The 18,949-nt window shown below is 43.8% G+C and overlaps 1 protein-coding gene across 2 annotated transcripts; it reads right to left on the reverse strand.

Annotated features, from left to right (window-relative positions):
* On the reverse strand, nt 1–17,634 carry LOC129588246 (uncharacterized). 2 transcript variants are annotated; one of them, XM_055482410.1, is made up of 5 exons: nt 17,453–17,634; nt 4,423–5,266; nt 3,263–3,374; nt 1,950–2,684; nt 1–653 (listed from the first exon to the last, which is right to left on the reverse strand). In XM_055482410.1, exons 1-5 carry the CDS (start codon nt 17,486–17,488, stop codon nt 530–532), a joined length of 1,851 nt encoding a protein of 616 aa, XP_055338385.1. In that variant the 5' UTR covers nt 17,489–17,634; the 3' UTR covers nt 1–529. The 2 variants fall into 2 exon arrangements, with proteins under 2 accessions (XP_055338385.1, XP_055338386.1); XM_055482411.1 differs by lacking the exon at nt 1–653 and adding an exon at nt 670–1,712.
* Between the last annotated feature and the right edge of the window lie 1,315 nt (nt 17,635–18,949).

The following is an 18,949-nucleotide window of genomic DNA, read 5'->3' on the forward strand; positions in this document are numbered from 1 at the left end:
AACCCAGATCATGTAAGATGTGCAGCTGACAGCATGCTGTCCTTTAATCAACCCTACTGATTACACATGCAATGCCGCCTTTCTCGGACATCGATTTTCACAGAATATAGGTAAATCAAAAGTAAATTTTTTGGATTTAAAAATTATAACTGAGAAAGTAAATTAAAAAACATTCAACCGTAAATGCAAAACTCCGCCCACTCCGCAAGCATCCAAAAAGGTCGCCCTTGCACGCAACAAACGCCCGTGTATACCGTGCAAGCAGCCAAAATGATTATTTAATGCACACAGTTGAAACGGAGCAGCAAAAAAACGGCGAATCTATCCATGATAATTCCAAGGACGTTACATCAGGTGTCAAAGCAGTGTCCGTCCCTAACAGATCGAAGAGAGGCAGCGAAGTTGAGCGAACTGCTACAACCCCTGGATAGCTGTGCTGTCCTTCTCTCGGTGTATATCTCCGGGTGACTCGATTTCTGGCAATATTATAATAGTCATGTTCACTAATTCAAATCAGCATGGACGCAATTCACACTCGAAACAGTTCGTTTATCCCGAATATAGCCATTTTGCTCCATGATGATATATCATCAACCCTCAAATCGACATTGTCCCATACTTTTGGCCTTCCGGCCGAAGTAAAACCGCTGAATCTGCATAAAACGGCATACATTACCTAACTTAGTAAATCGGCTTTCAAATCATGAGTTAAGTATACACTAAAGGACGCATTTTAAAAAAAGGCAATAGCCATCAAAATAACAAAAAACTGCAAGGCCGGGCACACTGCTTCTCAGTTAAAAGTTAAACATTATAAAGGCAACCAAAATCTCTAGGATCACAACAAGTTTTTATAGTAAAGGATCACAATCAATAAACTGGTTACCAGTGACTACCACGAGTTTGGTATCCAAATTAAAAGATACCCAAAACCCGCTCATTTCGGCTTAGTCCGATGACGGGCACCACAGTACCACAACAGTGAATTCGCGGTACGGTACGACGGAGTAGGAGTAGGAGCAAGATATCGTACATGAACGCGAACGTACGTATGAGCACGTCTGATTGCTCAAGCCACACAGGCAACACCTATAATTATTTATTATTTTGTTGTTAACGATTACAAAGAAGCTGTGATGAAACAGAGAACAGGCGCGCGGCAGGTGGGAGAACAAAATCAACGACGTGCTGACCTGAGAAAGAACTAAAGGTAAACTAACATAAATAAGAAGCTGATTAAAATTTTACCTTGTGAAGTACTTAAGCCTGCAGCTGCGGAAATTGGATGGGCTCACGCTCAGAGCACCAGGAAAAGTCAAATTCGTTTTTGTTGGCCTATCGTAAGTTTGACTTTGATTTACTGAGAGAGCTGCAAGACCCAAACAATTGCAAGAGCCATAGCCACAGAAACAAATAAAAAAAATTAAAGATTCACCCAATTTGCACGATACAGAAGAGCTGCTGAAACCAGTTGTGCATTAGCAGATTTAAACTTTCTTGATTTCTAAAGCGGAATAAAAAAGAAAACGGGCACCGCAATATTCGCTGAAGACAACTACTCGTAGTCGGACTAGTCGCGAGACATATGGTCTCAGGCATTTCACCGCCGGGTCATTTAGTCGCGGGAAATTTAGTTGAAGGACATCACGCCGCCATGCATTCTGCCTAATGACTGTTCCGACGCCAGGACATTTCGTCGCAGGACAATAAGCCTGAATAAGGGCAATAAGTAGTGCCGCTTTCAGTTACTCGGTTGTACAACGTCACACGATTGTACACCCTTAAGTACAGTACTTAGAAATCACAACACTTCGTCTCCCTACGTTGTAGTTACGTAGTGCAAAACAGAACACTCGAAGGACTACACATCTGATTTTTGACAGAGCATACATACAGTAAAACGTGTACATTTGTGCACACTTTGCACTTACAGCAGGAGGTATACTTACAGTATGAGGTAATTGCGAATGCTCTGCCAGTCCTCAGGATAAGTCATGGTGCTCAGCCAACGCGCATGGATAGTCGTGACCCTTGCTACCATGTCATTCGTAACCGGCGGAAAGTTGTCGTTCAAAGCACACATAAAGCGACTGGCCATGTGCATTTCGTCTTCACTGCAGGGCAACAAGAGCTTTGGAATGGTGATTTGCAGTTTGTCAATGGTCAATTCGTGTGACTGGAGTGTGAGAATTGTCATCCACTCCCGCTCACACGGTGGCAGGAGACGAGATGCGACGCCGGTAAACCACCCGTAGGTGGGCTGTACAAAGACATCGTACATGTGTTGACCGAAAAGGTCGGTAACTTTGAAGTTTTGCAGTACAACGAACTTGCAACAGCGCTGATACAATATAAGATTAACCGCTGCCCCATGCTTTAGACATGACTGATTTTCTCCAAGAAATCTTAATGGCTTGACGTTAAGGTGGTCTTTGAACACAAGCAAGGGCAGCTTAATTCCCATAGCATCCAGTATTTTACCCAAAAACGAAGCGTCGTGTGGCGGGTACACTCTCAACACGGTGATACTTATAGTCGTTGCGTCGATTGAGCGGCTGAGTAGAGAGGCCAATTTAAAGCAGGTATCGCTGTCCACCTTGATCTGGCAGCAGCTTTCGAAAGAGATGCTGACGTGTTCCATCATTTTAGAGCTGCTCAGCAGCAAGTGCCATAAAGCGCACACTCTATACGCAAAACACACATACTGTACACACTGGTACTGTACACTTATTAGTAATCTTCCTTATTTATTTTATCAATAAAAAATTTTATAACAATGAGCTTGCAGGTAGAAACTACTTCAAATGATTCAAAATTAAAAAAGTAAACAGACTGGCATGGCTGGCCCTCTTGGGGGCAAACAGCCACTGACGCACCCCAATGTTTCAGGAGCGAACATTTTGTCTTCAATATAATTTTATCAAGTATCTTCACTCAGTGCATTCTCTTTATTGTTGTATTAATACAATGAAAAACGTCATCAAAACCAATTCAGTAAACCGTTGTCTTCTTCGAATTTCACGCTTTCCGAAAAAAATACTGTAAAATATAGTATCAAAAAGAAAAAAAATTAAATTTCGTGAGACGGAAAGCGTCATCAGCAACACCAACCATTTGTCGGTGCCTTGGTTACTCTGTACTGTAGTCTGTAGTGGTTAGTAAAGGGAAACGACAGTTGCTGATGTTTGTTATTTCACCATGTACGAAACGTTTGACTCAGTTCTGACTCTTGAGTACTTCTTGAGGACAGCTTGTCTCTTACCGTTTGGCCTTCATTCGTGAATGCAAGTCCAAATGCAACAAAATATCGCTTAGTAGCGAAGGCGTCAAATCGCGGATGCAAACAGTCAACATCGGTGCACCAACTTCGATATCTAAGGAAAGAATTAAAGAAAACGGTTTGTAATCATAAATAACACTTCAGTAATGATCATATATGCAATAACTGTTGTCTTTTGACTCCACAAGCAACCTTATAGTTTTTTAGTGTTAGTTTCACTGCCCGTACACTGTATTGTACTTTGAACTTTTTCTGCAGGATAGTACCGGGTGGCTGAACAAAATTGCCTTCTCGGCTCATCATGGTATGCAGGATCCGGCCAATGCCTGATTAACATCATATTAGTTTCATTGGAAAGAACAAAGTTTGCAGCATAAAAAAGTGAAGTCAAGATGACGTTAAAGAAAAGTCTGACGGTTTTATAGACTAGGGTCGGGTTGGAAGCTGGCCCGGAAGCAAAAACCCGAGCAAACCCAATTCTAACTAAAAATTCGATCCTGTTATTGAACTAACGAAAATAATTTACTGTACGTCACATCGCTACTTCGGATAGAGGGTCGTTTCTGGTTTTGTTTGCTGTAAAGAGCTGCGATATTATAGTGATTAGTGACCGTGTTTGGTCAAGAAGCGGGGAACTGAGAGCCCGCATATTTGATTCTCGTGAAATCTGTAAGCAGACGTTTTGAAAGAAGTTTCCTCACCAATTCTTCATCATGTTATGTGGCTACAACTTGTTTCTATTTGGGCAAGGTTTCACTACATTTATCAGCCAAATAAGATAATTTTTGTTGCAGCCTGTCGTGCACCAGAAACTTCCAACGAAAATACCCAAAATACCGGATAGAAAGCCGCAATATTTTTCGAAAAGTCACGAAGTGTGCTGACTGTTTAATTCCCCAGCACGCTTCCATGCCAACAACTTTTTTCTGTTGAAGCATGAAGTCTTTCTCTAGAGAAAACAAAGAATTCGAATAATTCAAAAGGGAAAGAACTGCCACTCAGTTTTGTGTTTTGGAACCTGTTTTGGAACCTTTGACATGATTCTACTTATGACCTTTGAACACGGAGAAGGCCATTTTGTTCAGCCACCCGGTATCACAATAATTTGAACAACTGAAGTTGTATTATGACAGTCTTCTAACCGGCTTCACAAGGGGTATTTTCGCTTGCGCGAAATGTTCGCTTATCAATAGGCGGTAAATCTGCCCGACCGGCCAGATGAGTTTCCAAGATTTTCGACAAGGTCCCAATCATCGCATTCGTTGTTTCCGCGTCGGCTGCCAGTCCAGCGATGATAAACATGCATCCCCCCTGCTCAATGCGCAGGTGAAACCGGCACCAGTCACTCAGATATTCACGTGAGTGTAATTGCATTCGGGGTCGAAGAGCATCACTGGCATGTTTAACGATGCGAAATTTATCGGAAGGCTCACTCAGAACGGCTTTGGCTTGGCCAAAAGAAATGAAGTGCTTGAAATACATCAAACCACTGTGACGGTCCAGCATGGATGGTCCGCTGGGTGGGATCGCACTAGACACTTGGCCTTCGTGAACGATCTGAAGGCGGGCTTTATGCACAGGAACGTTGGTATTGGGCCCGTTGATTCTGATGTAAAACATGCAACAACCTGCGCCACAACCCTCAATTTTATTCAGCATCACGGCTGGTCGGAAGCGGAAGGGTCCATTATCTTCATCACGCAGTGCCGCATATATCTTAACATTTTGGTAACCTTCTGTGTCATAAACGTCTGTGTCCCAGTACGATGGCAGAGGCCAGAGATCTCTCATGTGTATCCAATGAGCTTCCACTATTTCGGAGTCAAAGTGGATAAAGGCATATTCGCCGTCGATATCCGTAATGTATCCCAACCACCAAGTGTCGCTACTGCTACGCACGACAACAGTGTTGTGATAGCTCATCTGGTGGGCATCCGCCAACAGGGGCTGATAATGCGGTATCGTTTCCAGTGCATAATGAAAGGTCTAAAACAGAGCAGCATGTTGCTAACTAGATAGATACAGAAAAATTTGTTCATCTTTTCTTCTCGGAAACGGTGGTTGGGAAGTTTCACTGATGTTTAGACGATAAAATGCTGATTGGATTCATATCACAAAGATCATTCCAAAAGTTTTTTCCCCATTTTGCCTGCGTACCATTTCAAGTTATTCACAAACGATACTTTTTGGTGCCTAACTTACTGTAATTCCTAAGCTACACCCCGTTCACGCCAAGTTGGCGGTGTCCGTTTAAAAAATTCCCATGAACCACTAGACAATATATTGCTTTTTTTAACTTTTATGTGATAGCTGAATTTATCGAACACCATTGCAACTGCGGTTTTCAAGATTTGAGCTTGTCATGAATTAGAGGAATTTTAAAATTAGAGCAGACCACTTTCAAAATGCGCTGCAGAACAGGTATTGTGGCTTTGCTCCGCAAACATAAAATTCATTTTAAATTCCCTTTTATGACGTAGTCCAAAGACGCCAATTCTGTTGACTTGGCCATCCAATGGCCCTTTGTGGTGCACTGTACACCATTCACTTGAAGCGCCTCCTGGGTCAGGGCACCGGTGTAACGGTGGGCGTGGCCAAGCTGTCAGACGACATCCTTCGCGAGGTCACCACGCAGCCGAGGGTAGCGCCAAGTTGAAGACAGCGCAATTAAAACTGATCTGATTATTTCTCTGTAGTTTGCTGTCATACTGCCACTTGCAAAGTTGTAGCGAAATTCATTTCCAGTGTAATAAAATTTAGTTTTCGTTGAAATGTTGAGAAATGCCTCGAGAAACTGATTCTGAAAGTAAGGCTGTAGTAGTTTCAACTGCCGGTGAAAAACTGGCCAGACAAAAAATCCGTTAGTCGGTGATACATTGGGCATCCTAACCGGCTACCGATCACTTCAGCCGTTTTCATTTCGGCCGCGTTCATTTCGGCTAGAGTATTTCGCGGCCGTAATTCACTTCGGCCGTCATTCATTCCGGCCGCCGATCACTTCGGCCACAGTAAATTTCGCCCGATGCTAATTTTTGTTTGACTTACAAGAAAATCAATCAAATCAATCAGCGCATTTTGAAGTTACAATCAAAAATCAATCAATCAATCAAGAAAAATCTAACAAAGGAATCAAAAGAGAAAAACGAGAAAAAAAAAGTAAACACAAGAACATAAGAAAACATGATAAAATGTAGGAACACGAAACAAACTTGAAAAAGCTTAAAAAACCAAACATAAGAATACAAGAGGGGAAATAATAAAATATAACAAAACGCAAGAAAATATAAGAAAACTTAACAAACACAAGAAAACAGAAGAAAGAGGTGAGAAAACATAAGGAAACTCGAAAATCTGGAGAAAAAAACGAAGATGGCCGAAATGTCCAGTTGCCGAAATGAGCAATGTCCGAATTTAGTGCTGGGGAAAGATAAAAATTGGGAGAAAAATTTGTGGGAAGCCGTTTTTGCAAGTACATAGTAGTACTAGAGCAGTATTCCATTGAATCACTGAAATCGATGGACCGCTGGACAACGCCGTCGCGCTTGTACGCACTGCCAAATCGTGGTAGGAGACCGGGTTGCGAGCACGTCCATCATTGGTAGTTTGTTCCCGGTACAAAGGTACGAGAACTAGTACATCAGCGCGATACGACAAAATAATTAAGACTGGATCGAAAATTAAGGTTGAATCTAATTATATGAAATTTTTCTGAGGACAAAGGCGGTGACCGTGCCCTGGTTAATAACCAGGGCACGGTTACCGCCTTTGTCCTCAGAAAAATTTCAATTTTGTTTGGAGAAAGAATAGATATGGGAAGCGTTTGGAAAAATTATTTCATCGGCAGTGGTCCCGTGGGCGTGGCAAATCACGAATTTAAGTAAAAATAAATTACCGATGGTTGGAAAATGGAATGCAAGAAATAGATAGCTCTTAATGGTGATTTAATTGTGCTGCCAGTTTTTAATACATACAGATACGCACGTTTTCAAATTCAAATACATTCTACGCTTCATTCGTATTTACCTATCAGGCTTACGAGCCTGCGCGTGGTGTTCCGTCAACTTCCGCCCACATATGGCGTACTCGCACTCACCCACATCACTACATGCCGTATTCGCCTGTCTCATGTATGTACTTGTGCTGCTGCACTGCACTCATCCGCTGAAGCGGATATACCGCAGTGCGCCACACTGAGCATACTTGCTCTCTCGTCCCTCTATCGCCGTATGATTCAGCGTCCATACGCTCGCGTTGGATAGAGTCCAGTCTGCGCAGCATCACACAGCTGATGCGTATGGCCTGCATCTAGAGATGTCAACGGTTCGACCGGTTCGGTTCGGTTCGACAAGCGACTCAACTTAACTTCCAAGTCGCTCAGTTGTAATCGGTTACAAGTGCAAGTCACTTCAATCGGTTCGGTTGTAACGGTTAGTCGAACCGAACCGAACCGAACCGACTTTAACCAAAAATTTTTAGTGGCTACGTTAAAGTTGCAAAACTACAATTTAGCGGGTTTAGAATCGCGTTTTTTTGGCCTTCAAAACATTGTTGAGCGTTTCGGAAGAGATTTCAGCGAAAATTTCGAGTTTTTGACTCGCTTTAGAGCAAAATTTTCAAGTTTTACTTGATATTTAGGCGAAAACGCGCTTGTAAAATTTAAAACTCCGTAACCGGTCGAAGTCGCGGTTAACCGGTTATTTTCGGTTCGACTCGCGCCCTAACCGACTCAATCAGTTCGGTTAACCGAAAAACTGCGACTCGAAAAACGAGGAACCGAACCGAACCGGTTTAACCGCGGTTGCAAACGGTTCGGTTCGGTTTTTCACATCTCTACGGCTGCATCACGCACGTGCTTGCCGCGGCAATGCCGCCAGCATTCTTTCACGCCTTGACAGACGCTCAAGAACCTCAGCAACACGTTTATAGATTGGGCCACACTGGCATCATTTGTCTTTCTTCCTGCTATTACGCACTATTGTCAGCCTTTATGTTAATAAATACTTTCGTGAGCTCCCTGCGCTTGCCAGTTAAAATGAAAATATTTTAAATAAGTTTATTAACAGTTTATTAAAACAAGCTACTGATACCGTAATCGTAGTCGCAGCTGAGTTCACGGCTAAACCGTTGATTTTATTCTAATCAATTGGTGTTGACATTTTCCCATTCGGTGGTCCACGGTCAAAAAGAGGAAGGGATAATTAAAGAAAGGAATATTATTGGGTCAAAAAGAGGAAGGAATAATTAAAAGAGGAAATATTTTTTGGTTAAAAAGAGGTAGGAAGTTTCGATGATCAAAAAATGAAGGAAATTTTCGCGGTCAAAAAGGCAAGAGATTTCGATAGTGAAAAATAAAAAGAAAATGCGCAAAGAAAATTTTTAAAAATCTTCGGGAATTACGCTTTGTAACAGACTCTGGCGAGGAGATCACGAGTGTGCTTTATTGACAAATAAAGGGAACAATGCTGCGTAATAGCAGAATGCAAGAACATAGCACGTCTGGCTAAAATAGCAAGTGGTTGCTAAAAGGGTTCTTGAGCGTCTGATGGCGTGAAAGGAATTCTGGCGGCAACCACGTGCGGCCTGGCCAGACAGGCGTTTCGTTGGACCGGTGACGCATCTGTTGGCTGGCTTCTTGCTTCTGTTGGCATCGGAGAACAATGTAAAAAGAAATGTTCCGGAGGGATTGGGTGTGCCGCCGGCGCAGTTTGTTGTGGGACCGGGGCCGGTGGCAGGTTAGGGTATGGCATCCGACCTTGTTGGTCTTCGTATGCCCCCTGCTGATAAGCCGGTTCATATTGGCCATCATATCCGTCCTGTTGCGGATGCGGTGCCTGAGCCTAGTTTGCGTAACGAGGCTGTACCGGCTGGTCCCCATTCGGTTGTGGAGGAGGCGCTCGATTTTGTCTCGGCGCCTGCGGATAGAATCCTCTCGGTTGATCAGGAACTCTTCCATACAAGTTAGGCTGTGTTTACCGGGCAGGCATCCGGCCTTGTGTAGATCGGTTTCGAGGCATCCGACCTTGTTGGTCGGAGTTATCCTCCGGATATCGAGTCGACCGTTCCTCGTTATATCCTTCCTGCCGATGGTCGGTCGTATTATACGACCGAGTCCGTGCTCGTTCAAAGTCGAACGGCGAGTTTTGGCGGAGTAAGTTACCCATATTCGGGTTTGAGTTCGTCCTTGGTGGGCGATATGCTTCCGCTCCAGGTCTCGGTCTTGGCACTGGGAGATGTTCGGCATTTGTTGTCCGATCTCCTCTCACATTGGGTACCGGCGCATGCGTTGTTGCATGCGTCGAGTACGAGGTGCTGGTATAAGCACCAGCTGACGTTGTTGTCGCCACGTTCGACGTTTGCACATGTGGTGCCGCAGTCGACGTATTGCGTTTCGATTCCGGAGCACTCGGTATGGTCGGTGGTTGTGGAATTGTTCCAACGCTCGGGTCGTTGTTACGACTCCGACGAAGTAGGTCTTGTTCTCCTTCTTCTCCATTTGCTGGGTCGGGTTAATGCCCCACAGGATGTCACTTATGGTTCGTGACGGATGTTGATCCTGCGCCATGGACGTTCGGTATGAGGGAGGTTCGGCCCGGCTCTGTTCCAAGTGCTTCTTCTCCTCCCTCAAACACCGTGCTTCAGTGTCCATTTCATCCATCTGCCGCATCATCTCTGTGATGTTGCGGGCAGCTTGTTCACCCACCGAAGTCGTATAGTTCGGATTCGCGGGCCTCCAGGTAGACGATGCGACTTCGTTGCGCCTCGTTCACCTTTTGAGCGTCAGCCAAGCTGTATTCCAGATGGGCTCGGAGTTTCTGTTCCTCCTTAAGGACTTTATTCAGTCCATGGACTTGCTCGGCCAGTTGAGCGTTCGCTTCTACCAGGTCGGCATCGGCTGCCCCGTGGTTGGGAGAGCTCGACTGCCGACTATGATGGTCGATGAATCGTTGCCCCGTTCTGACCAGGAGGAGTTCCATCTCCCACTGCAGTTGGCCGGTGTAATGTGTTAGCCGGTCGATCTCGTTATCGGCCTGCTTCAGCTCGGTTGTGTATCTATCGACTTCGTTTCGATAGACTTCAGCCTCTTCGTTAGCCAGGTTCAGTTGCTGGTGGAATGCTCCTGCTGTAGTTTCCGAGGCGACCAATGGTGTTTGAGCATCGGCCAGTTCCTTCTGTGCCTCTTTAAGCATCTTCTGCGACTTTTCGAGCTCGCGTTTGATGTCGAAGACGGCCGCCGTTGACCGCTCCAGCCTACCATTAAGTATGGCGACTTCGTCCGTCTCATATCGACACGGTTGGTCGACTCGTTTCAGTATGGCGTTGAGTCGGTCGATTTCCCGTTGTTGGATGGCGATGCCTTTGTTAGCATCGGCCATATCGCGTTCCCATTTCCTCCGTTCGAGTTTATGGGTGTCTTCCGAGTTCCGGAGCGATCCTTCCGCCGAGTTGACAATGTGATCTGCCAAAACGATCTGTGTGATCAGTTAACGACATCTCGCACGGAGTGAGTCGGCATCTTCGATCTTTTCGGGCGGTGTAGCCGCGATCCACTTCTTCGCCGTATGTTCCAGTGAGCTGGCTTGGTATGTGAGGTCGTCCTTGTTGGACTTCACCGGTGTTGTAAAAAATCCGTCCGCACTGTTCGGCCTTGACGCGTTTATTGCGTCGAAGACTTCATCCGCTGGCGTCGAAGTTTTCTCACTACCAAGTTCGCCAGGTTCGAACATAAGAGGTGACGAGGTGATTTTCAGGCGACTTGGTGTCGCCTCAGTCGACTTCACCGTTTGTTGAGGTTCAGTCGCTCGAGTCGACTCGCTTTCAGTTGGCAAAGGTCGGCTCAACGGTGAAATTACCCGTTCGTTAGGTGCGGGTATGTTGGTCGGCGATCCAGCTGAATGAGGGCCGCTTCGTGGCGGTACCTCGGAATCTTCCGTTCCGGCCTTTGGTTTGGTCGACTGGATGGCCGCATCCGACTTGTTGTCGGCTAGTTGCCGTTCCAGGCTAGTCAGTTGCTGATTGCTGACTTCCTTTTGTGCAACAACTGCGGTCGGCTACTGTTGACCGACCTCTGAGGCTGGCGAGATCCTTCCGACCTGTGTGATCGGTTGGACTTTGCCGACTTCTGTTGTCAGCTGTTCCAGTTCAGTCGAGGTCGGCTGCTGTTGTCCGACCTCCTTCGTTGGTGGTTGGTCGACCTTGTGTTGGCGGACTTCCTTCACCGAAGGTTGGTCGACTTCCCTAATCAGTTGTTGTTCGCCAACTTCCTTAGTCGGCGATGTTCGTCCGAGCTCGGTGGCTTTTGTAGCCGTTACCAAGTCTTGAGCTCTGTGTGAGCTCGACTCTTGGTCGGCATGAGACAATGTGGTCCCTGCCTGCAGCTGTTCCACATCCCCCCCCCCGGTCGGGTGGGACGGGGCTGCTACGTCAGCTTGGGTGTCCAGGAATGTTTTATCCCTGGCATCCTCGAAACTGTCATCTGAGGTCGGATTCGAGTCGGCAAGGAGGATCCGTTCGCTACGCCTTTCCCTTGCTTCGGCCGACTTAGTCGAGTCGGTTGAGGACGGCTGACTTCTATCCTGACCGGCGTACCGGAGTGAGTACGACGCGGTCGTGTTCGCACGCCGAGAGTAATCCTTGTTATACTTTCTGGCGTATTCGTTCTCCTTGGGATTTGACATTGTGGTCGAATCAGGTCGGCTCTGATGGAGCCTAGGTTTTATAGGTTAGGAATAAAAAATCGAACAATCTTCTGTGTGAAAATGTTCGGTGAGTTCAGGAACTTCTTTCGGTTCAGGAACTTCTGAGTGTCAGGACCGTCCGGCTTATTGTTGTTGTTGATGTTGTGTCTGTTGGTGACTCAGTACACAGCGTTAATATACAGTACGGTAGTACAGTACAGTATGCTATAGTGGTATGGTGTAGTACGTCCTATACTACTGTGCTGACCAGTATGACGTAACAGGTTAAGCGGGCTTGCACTTCTGCCTACGCCAAAGATAGCGAGCCGCATGCAAAAGTTACAAAAAATGATGATTCACTCGATGTTAGGCTATGGAAAGATTCCCCTGCACGCTGATTAGCTGCCCTCAAAGTACTGATTAGCGGTCGTTCTGACGTCACAAAGAAGTTCGAAAATTTTGGCGCTATTTTCCGCCAGAAAAACAAACTATTTTTGGTCGGCTAGAAAGTTAATCTAGTCAAATTTTTAATTTTCTATCCGTTAGAAACACGTTTTTAAGACTTTTAGGATTTTTCTGGTGGTCGAAACACCGTTAGAAATCGAAAAGAAAAGAATTTCCGACTTGTTGCCGGTCAGCCGTTGTCTAACTGTCTAGACAGGTTCGTTGACCTAGCAGGTCGGTTCTCGACCAAAAGCAAATTCCGAATCGGTTTCTCCGTCAGAAATTACTTTTTCACCGTTAAAAATTTTAAATTTTCGGATAGAAATAGTTTTCTATCGCTAGAAAGTGAAAAGCCGATCTAGTTTCGGCTAAAATCGACCTACAACCGTGACTTTACCAGTGTCGGTGTCGGTGTCGGTTCTGGTCGATTTCCTCCGTCTGAGGTCGCAAATCCGTCGTTTCCGAGATGAAATCCGCGGTTAAAGTTGCGGGTCGGTGTTCAAAGTTTCAAACCGATGGTCCCCATGTAATTGAAGTAATCCTGTCGCGCTGCAGACTCCGGTTCGAGTCTGATCCGTCCGTTGGGAGAAGGAAAGTCCGTGCGTTTGGGAAACGTACTCTTCAATGTGAAAGAGACAAGAAAACTGTGCTCACCAGCTGGGCAAGATTTACTTCAGTGATTTTCGTTTTTCCTCGGCTGTAAGACGATGCGATCTGTGTGATCGACAGTCAATGCAGCGGCTGCTTCAGCAGTCGATCTGTCCGTGACTGAAAAGATTCCCGTCGAGTTCTCCGCAAGTGAAGCCTTCACCGTCTCCTTAGAGATTCCGTGAGATCGAAAACCAGAAAGATGCTGCTACCATGTAACAGACTCTGGCGAGGAGATCACGAGTGTGCTTTATTGACAAATAAAGGGAACAATGCTGCGTAATAGCAGAATGCAAGAACATAGCACGTCTGGCTAAAAAGTAGCAAGTGGTTGCTAACAGGGTTCTTGAGCGTCTGATGGCGTGAAAGGAATTCTGGCGGCAACCACGTGCGGCCTGGCCAGACATCAGCTGTGTGATGATGCGCAGACTGGACTCGATCCAACGCGAGCGTATGACGCTGAGTGGTACTGCGAGAAAAGGACTAGAGAGCAAGTACAGCTCAGCGTGTGCGCTGCGTGTATCCACTTCAGCGGATGAGTCAGTGCAGTAGCAGCACACGTACGTACACCGAGAGAGGCGATAGCGGCATGCAATGGGTGCAAGTACGTCCTTTGTGGATCGTACGCACCAGGCGCAGGCTGCCGCCTCTGACAGCTTGATGGCCTGTACGATTTAAAGAAAAAGAAGTAATGCAGACTATCTGTAAACTTACCGTTTATATGTGGGTTGTTTTATCGAAAATCCTTTATGAGATTTTTCCCTTATGAATGAATAAATTTTATTTTAGGAATGAATTTTCGTTTTTGAGTTTTTTCCCTTATGTCTTTTCTCCCTAAATCTGCCATCGGATAGTTTTCACCTTAAAGAAACGCACACTGGCAGAAAAAAAACGGGAAGAGAGAGCAAGTTCTGATATTTCAGATCAGAACGAAAAGTGTAGAAGGAAACGCTAGAAATTTTCGTCATATATACTTTTTAAACTGATTTAATGTATGTACAAAGGAGATTCCAAAAATAATTTCCCTATTTTGTCTCCCTGCGATTTTAAGTTATACACAAATGGTATAATTTTTGCTGGATAACCCATTATGTAAACTACGAGTAAACTAAAACTTGTATCTGAAGAAACAAGAATCAAAAGAATCGAAGAAGAACTTGCAAAACGAAAAACAGAATGGTGAATGCTACTTTTGCACTTTCTCAGCACCTTTTTTGAAATTTCTTCTTTTATTGCCAATCCTGACCTGGCAATGTTTTCAACAAAAAATTTAAAATGTCAACTGCAAATTTAGTACTTGATATGACTGCGATGGCAGGACATTTTGAAAAGCTCAGAGGTAAAAGTAAACGTTTTTCTTTCATTAGACACCGAAATTCCCTTATTTCAGCCGCTTTGCTTTTATAAATTCATGATGCTCCCCATCGATAAAAAGCACATTTTATGGCCAGTCGTGGCATCTCAGATACCAACAAAGTTTGCATTCCACCGATAACAGCAAATTTTTTTCATGAAATTGTCTGTTTTTGACCGTCTGGATGTTGCGATGCTTTCTGATTTTAACACCTAGTCCCAAGCAGTTCTTATTTTCCTAGAAAAGTGGTTTGAATAGGACACTTTGTTCAAAACTTTATTTTATAAGAGGAAAGAATTCTTAATCTAAGTATAATTTACACATCAAGGAAAATGAGCGGAAAGATTGCAAAAAATAGCAAAAACTGTCCGGGAAAATCACGTGAAAAACTTTGAAACCCCTTTGGTGTTTTTTTGGCATTTCTTCCCCAGTTGATTGTAATTAAACAAAATAATTTCTTTCTACAGTGTGCTAATGAAGGACGTTTGTAAAAATATGGATAGTATTAGCTGAATGCGTTAATGCCGGGAGATACAAAATAGGGAACATTATATTTTTTGGAATGTCCTTTGTATAACTGTGTTATACGGTCGAGGGATCAAAAAAAGTGCTGGCCAGCTATACTCTACAGTCTACGAATATCTCTATACGGGTGTTATGGGTAAAGTTCAAAGTAACAGTGGTCTTTTAGTGCGAGCCCTTTTGCAGCAGCAGCTCGCAAAGATTAACTGAAACTAATGAAAAAAAATTTATCCGCTTTTGGCAGAAAATTTTCGTATTTCAGGTTTAGCCGTTTAGGGTCGTTGAAATCAAAGTGATAGCTAAATTTTTCATTATACGAGGGGATGTCAGTAGTCAGATGTTTAATTTCAGCAAACAAACTGCAGATTCAAAATCAGAGTAAAATTCCACTATGGTTTTGTATCTGTGAAATGTTCGTATCCCTTATGGATCGTCCGCAAAAGACTGCCATACAATTACAAAGGACATTCCAAAAATAGTGTTCCCTAATCTGTCTCCCTGCGATTTTAGGGTATACACAAATAGTATAATTTTTGCTGGATAACCCATTATGTAAACTATGTCAAGAAATAAGAATCAAAAGAATCGAAGAAGAACTTGCCAAACGAAAAACAGAATGGTGAATGCTACTTTTGCACTTTCTCAGCACCTTTTTTGAAATTTCTTCCTTTATTGCCAATCCTGACCTGGCAATGTTTTCAACAAAAAATTTAAAATGTCAACTGCAAATTTAGTACTTGATATTACTGCGATGGCAGGACATTTTGAAAAGCTCAGAGGTAAAAGTAAACGTTTTTCTTTCATTAGACACCGAAATTCCCTCATTTCAGCAGTTTCGCTTTTACAAATTCGTGATGCTTCCCATCGATAAAAAGCAAATTTTATGGCCAGTCGTGCGCATCTCAGATACCAAGAAAGTTTGCATTCCACCGATAACAGCAAATTTTTTCATGAAATTTTCTGTTTTTTACCGTCTGGATGCTGCGATGCTTTGATTTTTACACCTAGTCCCAAGCAGTTCTTATTTTTCTAGAAAAGTGGTTTGAATAGGACATTTTGTTCAAAACTTTATTTTGCAAGAGGAAAGAATTCTTAATCTAAATATATTTTAGGCATCAAGGCAAATGAGCAGAAAGATTGCAAAAAATAACAAAAACTGTCCGGGAAAATCACATGAAAAACTTTGAAAACCCTTTGCTGTTTTTTTTGGCATTTCTTCCCCATTTGATTGTACTTAAACAAAATAATTTCTTTATACAGTATGCTAATGAAGGACGTTTGTAACAATATGGATGATATTAGCTGAATGCGTTAATGCCGGGAGATACAAAATAGGGAAAATTATTTTTGGAATGTCCTTTGTACAACTTGATGGCCGTTTCGGCCATTGTATTTCTTCTGTATTTCGAGAAATATTAACGAGGTGTGACGGCAAAAAAAGTACTGTACTGAATTTTTCGCCAGTGTTACTTATCACCAGGGTTTATCCCTTATACACCTATTAATAAAACAAGCTTTTGAGTGACCACTGGACTGTGGGAATTGGGCTTTTCAGAAATTTGATGATGCAGGATTACTCTCGACACTGAGAAGATTCTGTAGAACTTTAGAGCGTGCAGATTGGATGTGCAGAACGGGAGATCTTTGAGTACAACGGCAAAGTGTCGAGGACCCTTGTTACTTAGTTAGTTATATGAATACTAACTACGTAACCAGGGTCCTCGACACTTTGCCGTTGTAACCATTTTTCTCCCGTTCCACACATTCAATCTGCCCGCTCTAAAGTGCTACAGAATCCTCTCAGTGTTGAGAGTGTTCCTGCATCATCGATTTTCTGGAAAGCCCACTACCCACAGTCCAGTGGTCACAAAAGCTTGTTACCATGGTGGCCATTAGCTTAACATGGGCTAACTGTAAATCCCCAGATTGTTACTATGTGTTAAAAAGCAGGTTGCGGTATCAACGAAGGGGTACGATTGACGATAGAATTAACGACGGGGTACGATTAACGAACGTTTAAACGGCATTACCCGTCGTTATTAACGAAACGAAGGGGGTATCGTTTCGTTAATAACGACGTTGAAATCCAGTAATGAACGACTGGGGTTACATAGACCATTGAGCACGAAGACTGCATAGGCGAGACAGTCTATCCAGCGAATTTCTGCCTGGGCAGTTAACCTTTTTACATGCTCGAAATCCTAAGACACGTGCTGGGCTTGTTACTTAGTTAGTATTCGTATAACTAAGGAGACATAGGTTTGTACTTTGTAGAGAACCTATTTCTCTATTTTTTGCATCGAGCGCAGCGAGATGCTGATCCTGATCAAGGCCCTGATCAAGAACGCACAAAGAGCCACATAACACTTATCCAATTTCCCAGTGGTACTGGTCTACTGCTTCTGCAATGATATGGTTACGTAAGTACTATATTTGTACAATTATACAATTATCACTACTCACAAGCAGTAGTATGATGCTATTAAACTGTTGAGGAGGCTAACAGTTCTGACCAACATAACAACTCACCATGCTCGCGACACAATATTCCGGGCTTGTGTTCATAATAAGAAGAGATTCATAATAAGGGCAAGATACTATCACAAATTTTCAAGACGCAAGGTCGATGTTACCACCAAAAACGATTTTGAATGTAAATAATGATGACTAGCAGCCATTAGCCCATACTTTATGAGCTCATGATCAATAATAAATAGTACTGCCTGTACAGCACTTCAATATTATGGGGAGTGCGTTGACAACTTGTAAAATCTATGCATACAAACAAGTGACGTAGAGACCGCTCAGAAAATTAATAGGCTTGTATATATGGCTCATTGGCTCCCTACGTGTTTGAGCGACCGAGTGTGCGGAGGTGCCAGCCACCTCGCATGGAGACATACAAGTAGCCGATCGGCCCGATCTGACCTGACTCCCAATTGAATGTTGATCTCCAAAATTTGGAAAACTTATCTTTCGTTTTGGAAAACTTATCTTAGCATAGGGCCGTGCGAGGAGGCGTTGCTTCCATCCTATGTTAAGTCTACGAGAAACTAAAACAGCCATAACTTTCTTGATTCGCCATAAATAGCCACCTGCTAGCTATCAAAAAAATTGAAATTTAATTTTGCACCTTTTGGTATATCGATTGGCAAGATCCGTTGAGAAGAAAATGAAAGACGAACGTTTGAAATTTCGGGATCGACTGACAGCTGGATCGGTTACTTGTTTGTATGCGTGGAAAGGGGTGGAGTTACATGCATGCACGTAAGGGCCTTACGTGGATGGGTTTTTGGCACCGCACGCATACATGTAATTTGCGCGGCAGCGAATCGCTGCATCATGGGTTCGGACGTGACGTCACGTGTTTGTAAGTATATATTTCGTGTATAGATGAAGTTTGCAAACGCTAAGGTCCCAATATTAAGAAGTCGAAACTGAAGCGAAAAGCCACGCTCCATCGACGACACGTAATACGCGTTGTGCTCCACAGTCCGTAATCGTGCTAACCACACTCCGATTTGGGTTTGATGCGCAAACTTCCCTTATTTCCGACCGGATTTCTCGAGCAGATCGGCTGCATATACAGTACCGATTACACCGATCGACAGCTTAAAGGCTGCCTCATAGTTCACCGAAAACAGCAGTTTCGACTAAAAGGTGTCCAAATTTCGAATAACTCCATTCCCCGACTCTCCGTCCCATTTTTACGGATGACTATGAGGGGGCATGATCGTGTTGAAACCGAAACGTCGAAATTCGTGGTTTCGACGACTTCGGTGTAGGAGAGGATGGCTCCTCCCTAATACAGTCTCCGTTTTTTTTCGCCCAATCATACGTTTGCCCAAGCGGCCACTGCCCAGTGTGCCCACCTAAACGCCCCGATTATTAACACACTTATATATCATGTACCTATACATATGTACTAATTATTACGAGAAAAATAATACGAGCACGTAAATGCACTCGTAAATGCACTCTTACACAACCCTCTTTTTGTTAAACAGACATTTTAATTGCTAAAAT

The sequence above is a fragment of the Paramacrobiotus metropolitanus genome, unplaced genomic scaffold (genome assembly GCF_019649055.1).
Source record: "Paramacrobiotus metropolitanus isolate TYO unplaced genomic scaffold, Prichtersi_v1.0 Parri_scaffold0000029, whole genome shotgun sequence".
NCBI classification, from domain to species: Eukaryota; Metazoa; Tardigrada; class Eutardigrada; order Parachela; family Macrobiotidae; genus Paramacrobiotus; species Paramacrobiotus metropolitanus.